Source organism: Mixophyes fleayi, chromosome 3 (assembly GCF_038048845.1).
Source record: "Mixophyes fleayi isolate aMixFle1 chromosome 3, aMixFle1.hap1, whole genome shotgun sequence".
Lineage (NCBI taxonomy): Eukaryota > Metazoa > Chordata > Amphibia > Anura > Limnodynastidae > Mixophyes > Mixophyes fleayi.
In genome coordinates, this window is record NC_134404.1 from 258100393 (window position 1) to 258121005 (window position 20613).

Genomic DNA, 20613 nt, shown 5'->3' on the forward strand with positions numbered 1-20613 from the left:
AAACCAACCTGTGTAGGCAGAAATCTCTTTGAAAGGAAGACACTCATGAAATTGAGAATTATGACTATAGGGGAATTATTTTTAGTAGGATAAAAACATATGCAAGATCTATTCTATCAAAATCCAGCACCTAAAACAAGCATCTCATTATTGACTTCAACAAAGACCCTGGAATCTATGGAGAAACAAAGGGGACGGTTCTTCAATGTATTGATTGTACCATGCAATGGTAAGGTCATCTAAACCAGGAACCATAACACTGGGAAATGATTTAATGGCCTGTATAACTTCCTTTACATTGGTAAGACTATCTAGACTATTACTCTGGTCCCATCCAGTCAAAGAAACTCAAGGGAATATTAAAGATAATTAAGCTCTGCATGGATATACATTACCCTTTATGAATCAACATTAGCTGAAAATATAGCAAATAGTTCATCTATTTTACTCAGAAAGGAATGTGTAATACCATTGGAATCTCTAATCTCTAAGTATAGCAATATCAGGATGCCAAAAATGCAAAAAATTCGCCATTTTACTCTCATGCTCAAAAATACCAGCAGCCCGATCAAGCAAATATTATGGAAGTGAGTACAGTGAATATTGCTTTTGAGCTGAGAAACTATCTGTGCCTACTCAATCAGATTGAACCTTTTTAAGAGCGCACAGCCATGGATTGTCATAATGATGAACAGTCTTTAGGAATCCCAGAGGATTGTGTTATATGTTGAAGCAGAGTTTTCCTATCTATAATTTGAATAGAACTGTTTCTACACTTAGAAACTGGAACCAGGCAGAACTAACCTTCATAATGTAGAGGCCCTTAGAGTTTCACTCTACAGGGATATCGTAAGCGTAGAATGGTGAGAAATGCATCTAAGGAAATATCTACATTCATGTAGCCAAGACAAAACCATGGTATACTAATTTTAGGTCGATTCTTGATAGTGATCTAAGTGAGACCAAACAACAAGAAAAAATCCTCATGTCTGGGTAATATCATCTCCAGATATCTGTGAACGATTGTACATTGCTCCAGGCCAAAGGCAGGACAGGTGTCCATAAGTGTCAGTCTACCCAAAGAGAGGTCTAATACCATGCTAAGGTCACCTATTAGGATAAATGGAGCTAGTAAACTCTAGAGATCATAGTGTGTGAAAATCCAAGAAGATCATCAGTTTCTGCGATATACTCACACCACATTGTCTGGCACCAACAATCATTCCACTGTCAAAATCACTTAGATCACATTTCTTCCACATTCTGATGTTTGTTCTGAACGACAACTCAACATCTTGACTTTGCCTGCATGCTTTTATGTACTTAGTTGTTGCAATTTGATTGGCTGATTAGATATTTGCATTAACGAACAGGTATACAGTTGTATAATAAATATTACTAATAATAATAAAGTGGACACTGAGTATATGTTTATAATTAGAATGTGCAAATATTTACAATTAAATAATAGAAAAAAACATTCTTCCCAATATCATACATTTAGAAATAAGGCACCACCAGTAAAGGAACATGGCCATGCTTCAATGGGATCATGGCTACACTCTATGGACGTGTGCAAAGCACTTTCTATAGCCCTAGACCTTCCAAAGCCCATCTTTTTCCCTAAAAATACCCCATACTGCGGCAGTCCCAGCTCACTGGTATGGTATGATATACTTCCCAACATTCTCAGCAGTTGGGACAAAATAATAACTATCCCACCTATACTGTGACACTTGGAAGTATGCAAATGGGACATGAATGGGTAATACCTTTTAATAATCAAAAAGCTTCGCAATATTTACTCACTGAAAATCAAAAAGCTTAATGGTTTACTATCTATTATTAAATATCACATCAAATGAATATCACAGTAATGTAACATGCTAATCTAAGTCTTAAACTTTCCTTTAAGTGTGGCCTCCTACACAGGTTGAACTGATCTTCTATTCAGCAGTTCTTATTATCGACTCTTGTCACACACACCATTTTTGTCCAAAAGTTAATTTTAAGTTATAATAAACTCTTTATAAACTTTTGTCAAAAAAGAAACACAGAATCTATTTTTAAATGGAATTTAAATGGTTTGCCTACACAGCTCTATAGTGCATTAGTACCACAAGTGTTAACCACAATGAGGATTAGGTAAAGTTTACTTGGAAGCATAAGGTCTCATTTATACACCAATGCCACATTTACAATTGTTGATTCATCAAATAAAATTATTTTCACATTTTGAATTAATAATGGTCCTAATAAATATAGCCAATGCAGAGATTACATAGTGAGGTGCTCATTTCCTAAAAACCATCAAAGCACTATCACACATTGTAAACTGTATTCATTGTATACTGTAACAGGTCAAAGTAAAAATAAAAATGTGATGCATTGTTCTTAAACTCAATAGTTACAATGCAGCAGTGTAAAATAAGCATTGTTTTTTAAAATGAACACTGAAATGACTGTATGATGGTCCCACTTCAACTGTGGCCCTTTGTATACTGGTGTTATGGGGGGCAAAAAAGGGTGAATCAATTTGGCTAATTCTGAAATTCATCTAAATTTCAGCGATTAGAACATTTATTGGCATAATGGTCTAGCTTCGAAATCTGCTTCACTGCACATGTGCAGGCACCCACTCGTGCTCAGAAAAGAAGAGCAGAGGCTGCGGGAGGATGAACTGCATCACTAGCATTCATTCAGATTTTGTTATAGAGCCCAATTATGTAGTGCTCCGCCCATACTGCCACCACTTCTGAGTCCCAGATTAAGAGGTCATTCAGGACTGAGCCAGAGCTCATTAGACCTGAATGACCCCAGGAGCTATGTGAATGAACCAGGAGGAATTGCTGCTGTCGGAGTCATACAGTCCTATGAGTTAAACCTAAATTAACAATCCAGGTATCAGGAGTCCAATATAAGTAGAGCCAGGAACCAGCAGACTTGTATGATACAATCTAGGTATCAGGATACAAATGAATGCAGAGCCAGGAACAACAGATGTAAGGTCAGAAACAAATAAAACACTGGTACAGAAACCAGGAAGCTAGTGTCTCCAATGCTATCACTGGCAATAAGTGCATGACTATTTAAATAGTCGAGTTTTCCAAACTTCTTACAAGGAAGATACAGCTGAAGTGCATAGTAGATCTGCGTATCCAGCAAGGGTGCAAGACAGATTTAACCCCAACACCTACTACACTGCGCAGACCTCTGGCGACATACCACCTGTACACAAACCCCCTCTTGCAGTATGCTGCGCATAGCACTATAGTTTCCACCTGGCAGTACAGTGACATGTGCCTGGACACCACTAGCTATACCCATGGGTAGAGCAAGGTGCTCATCTTTTCCAGAGCGTTTTCCCCCTTTGGCGACATGCTGCACCTAGGTGTTACTTGTACAATGTCCCTGTAATAATTTTTAAAAATTAGGCAAGTATAAATATAAGACAAACACATATCCATCTATAACTGCTTTCCTCAAGTGCAAGTACAGTTAAAAAAAAGTTATTAACATAAACCAAATTTACGCACCCCAACCTTTCATCATCATTATCATTAATTTATTTATTTATATAGCGTCACTAATTCCGCAGCGCTGTACAGAGAACTCACTCACAGCAGTCTCTGCCCCATTGCAGCACCCAATTAACCTACCAGTATGTTTTTGGAGTGTAGGAGCACCTGGAGGAAACCCACGCAAACATGGGGAGAACACAAAAACTCCACACAGATAAGGCCATGGGCAGGAATCGAACTCATGACCCCAGTGCTGTGAGGCAGTGTCAAGTTTCAGTAGGTTAGGATCCTAGATCTGCCTAAATTAGCACTACTTACAGCAAGGCGCGGAGTCTAACGGGCAGAAGGTATTCACCAGGGACCGCCGCAAGGTGGTTTGGTCTTAGCTGCGTCTGCACCGCAGGTCGCGGCCCTTACTGAAAGTATCAGGCAAGACCTATAGGGGACTGTAGAGAGGAGAATCCATCAGGCTCAACAAGCTTACGATAAAGTAGATGGTGATATGACACGATGGAGCGTCAGCTCTGAGAATATTAGGTTACAGCAGGAGTGATGAAGTGTTAGCTCTGGGGACAACTGGTTACCATTGGGATATTGACTAATTACACGATGAAGTGTCAGCTCTGCAGATAACATTTTTTCATCAGGAGAGATGAAGTGTCAGCTCAGCGGACAGTAGGTTTACAGCAGGAGAGAGTACAACCAGCAGGAGCAATGGAGCCACGTCTAGTACCTAGCAGTATATGTATTTTTTGTGTTGTTAGCTGCAGTTTGGTCAAGGTGTCCCAAAGCACAGGAACCCTAAAGAGCTATAACATTTTCTCTGCCCACCACCAAATAATGGTTGCTGAACTCCTGCACCTCTTAAAGCTGGTTGTAATTAATAAAGGGAGAGGCCACCCACTTCTCTTTCACCTTCCACTTCTAAAGACAACCAGCTGAGCACTGAATAGCCCAAGGGCTGGCAATTGTAATTGTGGGACCACATGTTGTGGGTCTAACCAAAATCTTAAAATACATGGGTTGTTGTGTAATGGTCACAGGGTTATATGGCCTTCACCTCTTAGGGGTCCTATTTGTTTTTCTAGCCACCACCACACCAGATCTGAAAGGGACATCCTCTGTGCTTTTCAGTGTTGGGTTTGCTTTTAAACATTATCTCTCTTACCAGCACTGAATAGCTGTAAATTATGATTGGAGAAACTCAGGCTTTGACTTGCCCTCAAATCAGTGGCTGCTACATAGTGGACATGGGATGGGGTCTTTTTGATCTTTTGCCCATGAGATCCTGGAGAGGTAACATAGTTTTCACCTCATGGGGGATGACATAATTGTTTTTCTAGCTATAGCAATCACTTTTTCAATAAGTAAACATTTTAGTATGTATAAATTGGCATATGTTTAGATAGAAAACAAACAAAAACAAATCAATTGTGACTATATGATTTTTAATGGTAGTAGTATATGAGTATAAGTACTGCGGTGGTTACCCACTTTTTTGATGTTATGGCACAACTGCTAACACACCTGCAATGTGATGTCTTTTTGTGACATACCAATGATAAATCTTTGTAGTAAATAAAATTCCAATCATAATAATGCATCACTATATTTTAAAATCAAGATAATTCTTTGTAAATCCTTTCAATTTAAGTTAAAATATAGTTAAAATATCACCTTTGAACATTTTCTTAAGATATTCCGATACCACCACTAATACCACTTTCATACTGCCGCCCCGGTTTTTCAAGCCGGGTTTTTGCCGGGGCTCAGAGCGTCCCAGCTCAGAAACACCATTCATACTGCACCTCGGACCCGGGAATTTCCCGGGTTGACCCCATTCATACTGCACAAGTCTGTGCCCTGGCAATTTGTGTGAGTCATCACCAGAGCAGTTTTCATTGGCTGAAAAATGAAGAATGGATGCTGCTCCAGTGTTTAAATCCTGGCAGAAAAACCTGAACTTTGCTTCCTTTCACACAACTAGTATTTCCCAGACTTTGTACCTCTGTAATGTGGGATATCAGCTACATCAGACACCCAAATAAATACACAGCACTGCACTTTAATCAGGACATGTAACCTTTAAAGGGAAATATACTCATGATATATATATATATATATATATATATATATATAAAAAAAAGTACAATAGTGGTGGTATGCCTTCTCTATATATCTCCAATCATGTATACCCAATGGTATATTTATGTATGTAATAGCCATTAATAAAATTTCTGGAAACTGCCCTTCTTTTCATATACATTCTTTGTATTCTCCAGCTTTAAATCCTCCAGAGACAGGCAGACAGCCAATCATCTTGTTTTCTGTGCAACCCGGGTTGAAAAACCCGGGTTGCACCATTCATGGTGCAGGCAACCCGGGTCCGACCCGGGAATTACCCCTCGATAAATCCCGGGTTTAAGACCCGGGTTTTTAGACCCGGGATTTTTGACTTGTACCCGGATTTTGGTGCAGTATGAATGGTGTATTAATTCCTGTGAGACATTCAGCCTTATGTTGTGACACACAAATATTTGGGATTCAGGCATGAAAAGTTATTTAAGCCAATTATTCATAACAAAGCACCATAAACAAAGTATCGAAGTATTCAGTGTATTTTACCAAAAGATACCTGGATGCTTTTAAGGTTTGTTTGAGCAGAATTTTTGGCGTGGGGTTGGTACAATCTGTAACCAAACAGCTCATTGAAATGTTCTCTGCCATACACACTATTTCATTATATAAGTGGGATGATCTTTACTTGCCCTCTTCTGTCAGGGACACAACTTGGGGCTTCTGGGCCACATAAGAATGTATTGGAGGCCCCCACTTCTCCGCCACCATCCCATCAGCAGTGTGCGGATACGTATTCTATGGAGTAGGCTAATGTGCCTGTGTCTATTATACTAGGGAGCTCAACGCTTATGCTTTCAACAGCATTTGAGGTGCTCATGTGAAATGAGCTCAGCAGTTACATTGGTTGCTGTCAGCGGGAAAACGCATTGCTTAAGTGCTGCATTTCTTAGAATAGTAGATGTGATCTTATGTGTTTCTAGTCATGGGAGCCTATGTCTTGTTGGTCCTTAGTGCCTCTGGGCCCTGGTGGAGCCATATATCATGCTACAGCTAATGTTACACCCTTATCTCCTGTGACTGAATGAGGACAGTACTGAATAGGATAATGGTAGTGTCCTGATGTGAAGAGGGAAACAAAGAATGAAGGTCCCACATTGATAGCAGGGCCCTAACCAGCACAGAACAATAATATGAGTCTTTTGTTAAGCTGGTACAAGAAGATTATGTTGTCAAATACACTCCTATATGCATATAGCCAATTTGTTACAAGATGTCTATTTGCTATCTTTCATATAGGTGATAGTCTGGGATCATACTCCTTGGGAAAAATGTTACCAAAAGAACATTCAGTTCTGACAATGTTCCTGAAATTTGACCTAAAACAAAATAATTGTTAATGTTATTAGTAACCACTTTATGTAAAGCTGTTTATATTTTAAGTTTGAAATTCGTAAAAGAAATGCATATTTGAGCATGTTAGGCTAAAGAGTTTCATATTCCAATGAATGTAAAGGAAAATAATAGCATGCACTTATGACACTGCAAGGATAACCAGTATAAATGGGCCATGTGAAAATGACTGCAATACCTTTACTATTAAAGTGATTACTATTAATTTGATTTGTTACAATGTTTTTTTCTTGGTCTCTACAATAATATTCTAATGTTACTGTTAACTGGCCAGCACTAGTCTTATATTTTGTCTGCCAGTCGCTACTATTTACTTCTTCTGTCTTTTTGTTTGAGTTTATTCTTCTCGTACTTGTTGAAGAAGATTTAAAAATATGAAAGTAAAAGTGAGTAATGACATTTATGAATGTGTATCAATGCTTTTTAAAAACAGGGAATATTACAAATAGAAAAACATAAACAAAAATGATACTGCAAAGTACTGCACTGCTTTTACACAAACATTTACAGAAAGAGTACTTTAGCAAAGTAGACAATAATTAATCAAACAAATACTTATTATTGGGTCATCAAGCCATCTGTTTTACCACTTGCCATAAAGACCTAAGTTGGTGGTATCTTTGCTTTATTTGGTGCATGGTACAGCTGAACCTGTTTCCCATAAATACATTTATTACCTTCCTCCTCATTCCCTCCACAGTGCTATATCATGTGCTTAGTTTTGAAGGCTTCTCTAACAAGGAGGAAAAAATATCAAAGGGTTGCTTTTGGCACAACCATTCAAATAAAACAGATTCTAAATATTTAACTTTTCCAGACAACCAGCATCGCAGGAAACAGAATTACTGGTATCCAGTCACCTAATAAGGCAATTTTTTTATTACCGTTTACACAGCAGCTGCTCACAATTTAAGCCTATTAACACATATCCCATTTTTGTTTCAACACAAACATCAGTTTATTGTGACAAATCGTGTGGTGGATACTGATCTAAAAAATTCTGATTCATTTTTGATTCTCCATTGCAAACATTGAAGTAATACATAAGTTTTCAGTTAAAGAGTTTCACATCAGATAATATGGTTTCAATTTACTAACAGCAACCACAGAGGCACCAAACAGGTTAAATAAAGTGGTAATTATAAATAGCTATAACATATAGGAATATGAGAAGGTGACTGAACTCCAAGGTGATATCTAGTACCCTTATATTACATAGCAGAGGGTACATTATTTGTTATATTACATAAGCCATAAGCATACAATTATATACTCACCCAGATATATTATATATATATATATATATATATATATATATATATATATATATATACACTTCACATTACAATATAGTCCTCATGCTCATGTTTTCATTCACTTGGAGTCAGGGGAAAACTAAAGGAAAACTATCTATTCATAGTACAGGAAATCAATTTATTTCTACTTCCTGTATTCAAAATAGGCCGTGTCACTCAGATTTCCTAATGCCGTGACAGGTTGCAGATGATTAAAGACATGTTTTGCCATATTAGGAGCAGATTGGGAAGTGAAGTATCGCCTGTAAAATATATTGATATACTCAACACACTTTGACATCAAAATAATTAGGATAGTTATTTGACACAATATTTTCATTACATTGCAGTACAATACAGGCAATTCATATATACAAATGGCAACAACGAACAACTGTAACCCTGCGCATAGATCATGTCTATCACCCATAACATTCTATACTGCCACGTGATAAAATTGAGTGGGTGGCAGTTAAGCTCATTGTATTGGGCCATATGTCTATATCAAGACTGTCAAACCGTCAGACAATTGCATGTGGATCACCAAGCTCTCTTGTAACCCATAGCACAGTTCAGTATGTTCAACCTTGAGCTGTCCAGATTTGTAAGAAACCAAGCAATCTTCCTTACTGATTCGGCTTCACTCTTCACAGCAACTAACATTTTTTGAATCCTTGAAGAAACCGGAGTATGATACATTTACCCTCATAAATGCTGTTCTAAGGACAGAAGAGCTGCAATTTAATTGGATACATTTTGCAGGGCTGCCTGTCTATATGCTCTTCACACTGCCTGGACATGAAAGGCAATTATCGAGGACTGGCTGGCAAATTTTAGACTGGGAGGTGAGACTCAGCTCAGCAGTCTATTAGGGACATTTTAAAGGAAAAAAATGCAAGTAGCCCAGTGACCCAGTCCAAGGTAGCTCACTGTTGGAGCACCCAGAGGGCAGATGGCCCCCCAGACCTCTAGCCAAACCCAGCACATGGCCCCTACAGTAATGGGGACTATAATGTGTGAATAGGTTTTTCACATGTCAGCTAATTTAAAGACACTACTGACAATTAGTCAAATACAGTGAGAAAAAAATGCAAGGGGGAAGCAGTTTGATTTATTTAATTAAAGTAAGTATCAGGAAAATGTAATTTGACACTAAGTGCAGTGACATTGATCATCAATGAACATGGAACATTGGGGAGAAGTAGGGAGAGCTCTATTCATTGATCAACACTGAATGAAATTACACACATTGCGGATTTGTTTTATAAAGGGAAGGTGGACATTAGGGACTTGTATTTACGTAAGGCGCACACACGTGTGGGAAACATTATTGTCAATAGGGGTGTGTGGATTTCTATAGAGAGTGGTAAGAATGTTGGCATTCCTGAAAAGGAAAGAATTCTAAATACATACATGTAAATTTGCTAAAAAAGAAGTATAACAAAGAATGCATAACAATTAACCCTTCATTTAGTGCACAGCTTTATACATATGGAAAAAGTATAACACTGTAAAGAAAGTAAGTCTTGCCAAGGTGTTTGAAACATGCATATATGGCAACAAAACAATGCTGAAAAAACCTACAACATGACAATTCTACAGGATACCATCTGATATAAACATTAAGAGGCTGATGCAGAGTGAACACTGTGCCAGCTTGCGTAATGGATCTAGTGTGAATTTGCTTTGCACAGGCTCAGAAAGTGGGAATATGCACATAGAGGCATGCAAATTTGTGTGATTCTGCCACTTATCCCTACCTGAAGAAGCCGGACAGGGTGTACTAACGTAGGCTGAGTGCAGTAAGGACGTGATAGAGCAGTTGAGAATGGATGTAGACCAGGAAGAACACTCATATACACCTGAGAAAGCTGTATTATTTGTGGGTGGTCAGGGGTCGTTGCAATTAGTGGCTCTAGCTCACACCGATCTATGAGAGCACTGTAGAACATTGAGGAGGTTAAGTTAAGTTGATTGCAAATTGCATTCTAGGGGGCAGATTCAATTTCATGTGTTGTTCTTTAGAACAACGCAGGCCGCAGACTATTGCCATTACTATGGTAATAACTGCACATTATTATCGTTACTACGGTAATATCAACGCTGATTTTTACCATAGTAACTGTAATAATGCATGCACTGAGTTGTTCTAAAGAACAATGCAGGGAATTGAATCTGCCCCTAGGCATATAATATGCTCTTTTACTTCTGGGCAATCACACAAAGCTCTAAGTCTGAAATGAGTGGTTTGTGCGCATGCTCAGATATAAAAAAGCGTATCATATGCCAAGAAAGCAATTTGCAGTCAAAGTAACATAAACCCCTAAATGCCAATCCTCAACAAATATGTTCCATGTCCACAAATGTTTTATGAGGTTTACAGTGAATATGATCAGTGAATGTTTATGTTTATTTTTTGTATCCCACTGTATTTCTGTTGCAAAGTCCTTGGCAAGATTGTATAGACATTTTTATACATATTTTTTATCATGAATAAAGATCTAAAGAACATGAAGAGTGTGTAAATGTTACCTCTTATTTTACTAATCACTTTGGATGGTCCTAATTTTAGATTATTGGTATAGGGAAAGTTCAAACTTTTGGTATGATAAAAGCTGGTGATCATAGATTATTTTTGACAGGGATTCCTTGTACTTATAGTGCCTGATTTTGGAAGCTTTGGGGTACCTTCTTGTAGGATTTCTATCAATTAAAAATATATAAATATATGACCCAATGGGAACTCTTATTGTTTCGAATTTAGGAACTATCCTATTAGCACAAGTGCCATGACTTGACGGATGTCTTATCATATATTTACAAATGTGTGCAACTAAAACTTCTGCATTTATTTAAAAACAGGAGCCAGTTTTAATTAGTTATTTTTATTGGCTGACAGCAATGTACTAGGGAATTTGGGTTGTTTCATATTAAAAAATAAAATTGACTGTGGGCTGATCACATTCATTACTGCCTTGTTCTGCTTTCCCCTTGGCTATTTTAAGAATCAGCAATCTGCCAATCTTCTGTCAAACTTATGCTAAATTATCTCTGTTAAAAGGCATGTAATTAGGTTAGCCAGACATGTTTTGAGAGAGAAAATTATTTTCAGGACCTACGCATTTATCACTAATTTTGTAGATTGCTCAAATTGACCCCTGACCTTGTTAATTTAGGATCTAATTCTAAATACCTCTTTGCAAGTAATTTATTTAATGCATGTCATGTTTTTGTAGAAGATTCATGATTATGTAGACAAACACAATTTCACATAGCATTACTCTTTAACCTGGGGCTGGAGGAGTTTGTGCAGTGTGCCAGGGAGAGTCTGGCTAAGGGAGTTTGTACAGTGGGTGGACAGGACCGCTGAACAGGCTATGGTAAATAGTGCTTTGGGTGCATTACACTATTTTGCATCTTATCTGATGCAGTTTTGCGTCTCATCAGCAAAAATCAATTCATGCCTAGCCAACTTTTATTTCTAATTATAACATGCATTCGTTTTGTGAAAATAGGACAGGTTTGCATTTTGTATCTCGATGTAGTGTTAGCTAGGCCTCAAATAGTATTAGTGTTTTTGATATTAGTGTTTGTTGATGCATCTGATTGTACTGAGAGCTACCACGCCAATAAGGAATAGATTATATCCAGTTCTTCAATCCCTATCCTATGATGTAATTGAATGGGTTGGATCTGTAGAATTGTATTGGGCAAAGAGATGTGTTCTGGTTACTTTTGCATTTTCCCTGTCAAGTGACAGCAAAACCGAGAGTGCTGAGAAATGAAAGTGGCAACTCTGGATGCATTTATCTTTATCCAACCTGCCTATACTTCCCACTGAGAAAGTGCACTAGAAGAGATACCTTAAGTGCTCTTGCCATACCACACCACCAAAGTGCTTCTAAATAAAACATTTAAACATCTTAAGGTTATTAACGCCACACTCTTGGTAATAATGCCATGAGGACATAATTGCTGTCCATATAATCAATTGCGACTCCTATTTTCTTCATGTGAGATGCCACCATGAGAACTTATTGTACACGGTTAGAATAGCTTAACTTTAATAAACTTTAACAGTTTTAAGAAAAACCTATAATAACACAGGAAGCTTTTTATACTAATATAATAATGGCATAAAACAATAGAAATAAGACATGCAGAAAACATTAAAACAGATGATACTTTGGAACCGAAGTATATAGCATTTGTTCATTTTAACATATTATTCACTCACATAGGTATTTTAAATTAAAAATTGCCTAGTGATTACTAATGAAATGAACAATAGAAATCAGAGATCTATGTGGTTATAAGCATATAAACATTTCTGATAATCAGAGGAGAGACCAAGAGAGGAAGAAATCTGTTATTTTCAGTATTTTTAATTTGAGCCATGCTTTCAGATTTTTGAAGGGCATAAATGTATTTAACATACACTTTCCCACTTATAGGGTCTACCAATAGGGACACACTCATGATTATCCACATAACTTATTTCTATTGCATAACAAGGTGTGAGTGGGCTCAGGTATGTCCCCCCCACTTTGTCTGATCCCATCTCAGGATACTTATACCAGACCCACACTTCTGCAGTGGAGTCCACATTTTCTGAAGCTTAGCATTATTTTGCTTTCAAGAAGCACAGAATACTGTTGGTTCAGCTACACTGAACATTCTAGCTAATGTGGGTACTTTGATACTCTTATCCTGCATTACACAATCTTCAGTACATTTTTGTAGTTGTCACTTCCACAGGCCTACCAGAATGGTAATCACGTTTGATTCTCCACCCCATTTAAAAGGGTTAGGTCAGTATTTCACCTGGAATCCTAAGGGTGCCGTATAACCATATGCAGTCTACATCCATTCATGCATAGCCTTTAGTCATACAACGGGCTCACAGTCTGTTCGCTAGTCTCTGGGCATTTGTGCACATAGTCAGAGCATCCCATTATATCTACACTCTAGGTTTTGTGTATACTCTGGAAACATCTGCCAGACAGCTTCAAGTTATAATGATAGAAAGTATGTATTGAGCTGCATTAAGATGTATTGTGATCTTACCTGCCATACAGGCATCCCAACCACAGTGTTCAAAGTTGGCTAATATATATTAATTCATCTTCTTTCACTTTGGGTCTTTGTAAACCTGGAAGCGTGACTTTCTAATTGTCTGACTATAAGTACTCTTCCGTGTTTCTTGGGTGCAATGCTTTTTTAGTGTTTGACTATGATTAATAACAAAGTATTGCTTACTGACTATGAACGGAATCAGGTACTGTGCTGGAGCTGCATTTAAGAGTGTTCACAACACCTTTTTTGCCCATTTTCTTATTCTATGAGTATCATAATTACAGATCAATGCACACCTAGGGCTAGATTTACTAAACGGCGGGTTTGAAAAAGTGGAGATGTTGCCTATAGCAACCAATCAGATTCTAGCTTTCAATTTTTGTAGACTGCACTAAATAAATGACAGCTAGAATCTGATTGGTTGCTATAGGCAACATCTCCACTTTTTCAAACCCGCCGTTTAGTAAATATAACCCCTAATATTCACTCTCACAAGATGTCTCTGCAAACTACAAGAGTACCTAGGTAGGAAGGCAGAAAAATCCAAAGAGGCTCACTATTCAAACAATAAGCATCCCCCTTCAACTGAATTCAACTTTTCCTCAGTTGAGCCTAAATAATGGCACCCTTGCACTTTATTCAAATAACAATTTTCTTCAAACCTCAGCAGAAATTAACAACACTATTTGGTCTCTGCAATTCTTTCTCTGCTGATATTACAGAACCTTTGTTTTTCATTCTGATTTTAGTATTGTGTATCTATTTAAATCAGAAAATGAAAAGAAATTGCATTGACAAAATTATTGACACCCTAGGCTTAATATTTGTCAGTACAGCAGTAGGTAAAATAAATGAAATCACTTGCTTCCTATAACCATGGATGATCTTCCTGCACCTCTCTACTGGCAGTTTGGTCCACTGTTTTGTGCAAACTGCTCCAGTTTTCCTAGATTTCAAGTGTGCTTTCTCCTAACATCTGTTTTCAGATATCTTCAACGGTGTTCTATGGGACTTAGATCTGGACTTTTGATTGCCACTTCAGAACAGTCCAGTATATTGTCTTGAACCATTCCTGAGTGCTTTTTATGTGTGTTTCAGCTCATTGTCTGCTAGAAGACCCATGAGTTTTGACAGAAACCCAACTTTCTGACACTGGGCTCAACAATGTACCGCAAAATAGACTGGTAATCACCAGAGTTCAGGATGCCGTGCAGAATTTAAAGAAACCCAGTGTCAGATGAAGCACAGCAACCTCCCCCATGTTAGACTGTAGGGAATATGTTTTTTTCTTTGAAAGTTAATTTTGCTTTCTATAAAGGGATGATGCGCTTTACCTAAAAACCTATACTTTTGTCTCACCTATACACAGGAGATTCTTCCAAAAGGAATTTCGCTTGTTCAAGTGTGTTTTGTTAAAATCCAGTTGGCCTTTTTATGTCTCTCTCAGCATTGGCATCCTCTGGAGCCTCCTACCCTTTCATTGAGTTGTCGACAGATGGTGTGAGTTGAAACTTGTGTTTGAAGGTCATACCTTGTGTTTGAAGGTCAACTTGAATCTATTTGTGAAATAATCGAGGTGCTTTCTCCACAAATCTAATAATTCTGTGCTGCAATCTTCAATCAAGTTTTCTCTTGGAGCAATGTCCAGCAAGTTTGGCTACAGTGCCAGGGGCCTTAAAGTTCCTAATAACATTACAAATGGTGGAAACAGGAACCTCAAGATTGATATGTAGGCTTGAGATTGTCCATGCTTGGCTACAATATTCTCTCTGACCTCCTCAGACAATTCTCTGGCTTTCTCTATTTTTTCCATGTTCATGGCAGTAAACAAAGTGACACAAAACAGGAAAATTAGTCCTTTTCTCTACTCAAGTTCAATTAATGAGTGAATTTTATATTGTGGGACCCTTCTACTCACCGCAGGTGGGTTCAGTGCCAAAGAGATGGAGTATCACCTGCTTAAAATCAAATTATTTCTACTTCTAAAAGGTGCCAATGGTTTTGACTGGCTCAGTTAAGGGTATATGTGGGAAATAAGTTACAACTTAGTACATTTTTCTGCTGTTTGTATTTAATTTCACTACATATGTGAATATCAAAATATTTTTTTATTTTCAACAAATTTCTGGAAGAAATGGTGCATTATTAGAAAACAACTACAAGAGTGCCAATGTTTTCCCATGTATTTATAAATATCCAGAGACGTAATCAATATATATATATATATATATATATATATATATATATATATATATATAACATTACACATTCACAGTTCATACACACTATCTACTGGTTGTCTGCTTTATTCATCATTCCTATATTTCAAATACTGTCATCGGAGAATGTGTAGCCCGCAAGTCACCCAAGGGTGGGCCTACTAAGTTTATGACATGAAAATAATCTCCACACAAGGCCCTTCTCCAGCATTAATTCTATATACAATATGCCACATACTGTACCTCTGTGATGATATTCCTAGCTCTCATTAAAAAATAATGTGTATTAAAAAATGTTACAATAGTAATAAATTACTTATATGTTTTATTAGTTTGTAAAAAAAAATATTATTATTAGCTTTAATTTCAAAAGTGCCAACATATCAAACAGCACTGTATATTGAAAAAATCATCACACAAACAATTCTTATGTAGTATAAGAAACAACAAACCTCCAAAAGTTACCTCCAAAATTAGCCACAATATTATCATCATCATCATCATCACCATCACCAATTATTTATATAGCGCTACAGATTCCGCAGCGCTGTACAGAGAACTCATTCACATCAGTCACTGTCCCATTGGAGCTTACAGTCTAAATTCCCTAACATACACACACATATTATCTTCCATATACGTCCTTTATCAGCACATCTTAAGTCAGTGCTGAATAAAATATGTTAAAATGAATTACAGAAGATAAAGTTGTAGACAGCGTCCAGAGCAAATATTGATAATTTACTATAGATACCACGAGTAAAAAAAACTTTTATTACTGTAGGAGGGAAACAACATCCACTTTAAAAACCTGTTTTCAAAATAACACCAGGGGGTAAATGTATCATACCCCGGTTTTTTCAACTCGCCGGGAATCGGCGAGTTGACAGCTAAAATTAAAAGCGCCGCTGGCTTGTAAAGGTAACGCTTGCCTTTACAAGCCAGCGCCACTTTAAATTTTAGCTGTCAACTCGCCGATTCCCGGCGAGTTAAAAAAACCGGGGTATGATACATCATTTACCCCAGGACTGGTGGCTAAAGAATAAAACAGATGAGCTGAAAGAGTAGGAAATCAAAAAACTTACCCTGCCGTAATTTTAATTTTCCTACATGCATGGAAGCCTCTTATCAGAAAATGGCATCTAAAGTTACATGACTAATATGTCTAAAAATGATATTCAAAGTAAAATATAAAATTCCTTTGATCTGTGTATTTACAGTTTTCAACTCCTTTCATCCTTAACAATGGCAATGTTATAATTTTGGCCTTAAGGTTGTGTTTTGATATTACCCTGAATTTGGCATTCATAAAACAAACAGAAAATGGAGATATGTTTCTGTCATGCTGTTAGTATTTTTGATTTATGAGGCTGAGCAGGGCCTTCAAGTAATAACAAAAGTAGAGGCCATTTATGTTTTATTTGAAATCCCAGCTTTGTAACTTTATCAAGAAATCTACTTTGAAAGGCTTGACTATTAGAAACAGTTGTACAAAGTACTACAGTTCTGAAGAGACTAAGCAATAGATTTTTGGAGATAGATTGGAACCTAATTATTATCTGTTAGCTGTCATAAAACCTGTTTTGTAGAAAAGACTCTTTTATAATTCCACAACTGCATATAAAGCTATGAACATCATGTACTTAAAGTTGATCAACTAGATATAGTGCAGATTTATTTTATTATGGTGTGTGTTTCATTTTGGCTGATTATAGAAAACAGCAAATATTCATTGGTATTAACTCACAAGAAACTGTGGTTTGGGATTGAAAAAAGTAAAATTTACTTTCTTAAATACTTGCTGAAAGTCCGCTCTATCTATCTATCTATCTATCTATCTATCTATCTATCTATCTATCTATCTATCTATCTCTCTCTCTCTATCTATCCATCTCTCTCTATCTATCCATCTCTCTCTCTCTCTCTCTATCCATGTCTCTCCGTCTCTCTCTATCCATGTCTCTCCGTCTCTCTCTATCTATGTCTCTCCGTCTCTCTCTATCTATGTCTCTCCGTCTCTATCTCCCCATGTCTCTCTCTCTCTATTCATGTCTCTCCGTCTCTCTCTCTCTCCCCATGTCTCTATCTCTCTCTCTTTCTCTCTCTCTCTCTCTTTCATTCAAGAGACAATCCATGTCACTTTGGAATATTAGCTGCAAAATAGAGCACTTACCATACTCCTAGCTGGCCTATCAGTTAGTATTATATTACTATTCAAAGTGATCAAACATTGCTGGCATGTCCAGCCATTGAGCCTAAACATATCAATTAATAAGTATAAACAATAATATAAAAAGTTCTCTGTCTCACTCTAGTATCTGACTTTATTTGGCCTAAGTCCCACCATGAAAATCTATTAATTTATTCCCCCTCGCTGTTCATATGAACAGGGAGGGGGAAGCGGGGGGTGAGTGGCAGGGGGTAGGAAAATTTAGAAACAGATGCATAATAGAGAAAAGGTTGAGGTTCTGGACCTACAACAACATAATATAACCAATTGCAAAGTGCGGTCTAATATGGCTCTAAGACCTCTAAGATAAACAAGATAACTTACATATCTGGAAGTTATATATCCTATGCAATAATGAAGAAGTGTCAGCTTCTGGAATATCCAAATAGTGGGATATGTATGTGTGGCTCAGGGAAGAGTAGCCTCTAGAACAGTTTTCTCTGAATTTACCAGGGGGGTCATATGGGATCAAACTTAGGCTGTTTGTCATAGAGGTAGTATGTAATTCTGTCTATGCTTGTGATATTCCAGTTAAATGTATAAGAGCAGAGATTAGGGGCTTCCTTGTAGCTTCCAATTTTTGGCTAGTTGAGCTTTAGCAGCTGCAAGGATTTGAGCTACAAGTTTTGTAGTTTCAGAACCCACGTCCTGAGGGAGACGAGATAACATAAATGTCCAGGGATCTTTAGGTATTGGTTGTTCAGATACTGAATTTATAATAGTGTGTGCTCTATTCCAGAATGGTACAATGCAGGGACAAGTCCACCATATATGAAGGAAGGTGCCCCTTTGGCCACAGTTCCACTAGCAACTCAGATTAGTTGACATGAACATTTTAGTTATTTTTTCTGAGCTGTAATACCCTATGTAATAGATCTTATACACCATGTATTTTGTTGACATTGAACTGGTACCCATATCTTTTCTGATTTCCTCATACTCTCATGTTCTTTTGTACTAATCCTGCCCTTTTGGAAACAAAAGATATCTCAGGTGAGCAGGAGATGAAGATTTAATACAATAAGGTGCACAGATCCTAGTCAAACATACCTTAAAAATATACCATATGTTTACTTAAAACACACACATGGAATTAGTTTGGATTTGCTTGGACATAAAAAGATAAAAAATGTATGGCACTGTCGAAATGAATTCACAGAAAGATGTCTTGATGATGGATGGTAGGACATAAAAGGTATCTCATTTGTATATAGTATGGCACTGGGTAAGTAAACATTTTTGTATTCCAAGGACCCCAATATAAGATCAGAATCTGCAAGATCTACTGGTACACAAATTTTAATTTGCCTCTTTATCTATTTATTGATTTATCTTTCAATACTCAAATGTACAAGCATAGCATGCTTTACCTGAATTCCTATGGGTTCTGTTTTGTCTGCTTTTGACTTGCTCTGTCCATAAAGTAGGATAGCGAGATGCAAAATCTAAGATAAAAGAACAAAAACAATATAATTGACATTTTCAGAGACATATGTAAGATCTTATGTAATTGCCTGTATAACGATATATAATTACAAATAGTAATTATACATATGAACCAACATTCCTGTCCGCACCAACAATCTGAAAACCAGCAAGAATGGAGAAAATATAAAAAATCCATCTTTTTTTAACACTGCTACAATGGTCTATAATGACCCATCTGCTATCCATGGTCCTGGAAGGGTTTAATTGAGAACCATGTGCATCTCCTCCACTAACATTTTTGCGTCTGGACAGCATAAGTATTAAGTATTCTAGTCAAAAAACTGTCATTATGAATGTTTTCCTTAGCAAAATCTCTGGTAGTAGTAAATGCATAAAAGAAAATATCATGTTGACTTCTTCGGTCTTCAAAAAACAAAACAACTAAAACAGAGCACAACAATAAGTAAAAATCCCATACCCTCCTCATCTCCTTGAGGCTGTGTTTCTAGCGATGGAACTGAAACATCATCTATAAAAAAAAAATTAAAGGCACTTTAAAATTAAACATATTTTGATGACAGCTTTTCTTAGGACACTGACAACACATTGTATATATACACTTAATTCCACTTATGTTATCTTTAACACTGTGAATGTTCTAAGGCTCTGTCTACAGGTTGATATAAACCTGTGAACGTTCTGCTTCTCTCCTAGCCTTGTCTACTTGAATATAAAGTAAATATATTGGGCCTGATTCATCTTCGAACTTAAGTTGTATTATATTATATTATATATGTTGTTTATAATGAGCACAGAACTTGAGCGTACAAGCACCCGTATTCAAATCCAAGTGGATCTCAAGATACTTTTACATTTGAATCTGGGTATAAGTTTGATTTGCCCAAAGAGTAGTTGATGTATGTTAACAGACAGACCAGACTAGTAAAGAACCACTACTTTGCGGGAAGTCAATTTGTGCTAATGTATCTTCTCATAGTGAACATTCCTTATAGCCACAGTCAAAATGTATATTTTATATATCATTTTAATAATGTTTTAACAAATCTGCAATAGAACATCCACATGACTTACCTGTAGTTTTTAGGCAAAGTAGTTGGCTAATTACAAATAATACAATATATTTTGAAATCAATTGCAATGTGTCTAATAAGCAAAGTCACCAACTGTACGACATGGTTATATATTCTACAAAACAATGCATTCTTAAACAATAAGTAATGTCAACTTTTAAATAAAAACACATTTACATACAAGTAATCTTAAAATTGGCTATCTGTGTGTACAGAGTTGAATCTATGAATCTTGCTGTTAAGGCGAAGCAAACAGTTTTAGCA

The 20613-nt window shown here is 36.9% G+C and overlaps 1 protein-coding gene across 1 annotated transcript in view; it reads right to left on the reverse strand.

The window, feature by feature from the left end:
- SMOC2 (SPARC related modular calcium binding 2) overlaps positions 1–20613 on the reverse strand; it is a 303541-nt gene that overhangs the window by 121703 nt on the left and 161225 nt on the right. The window contains exons 6-7 of the mRNA XM_075203490.1: positions 19737–19787; positions 19201–19275 (exon numbers count right to left, since the gene is read on the reverse strand). Coding sequence (XP_075059591.1) covers positions 19201–19275; positions 19737–19787 — 126 coding nt within the window. The remainder of the gene's footprint in view (positions 1–19200; positions 19276–19736; positions 19788–20613) is intronic.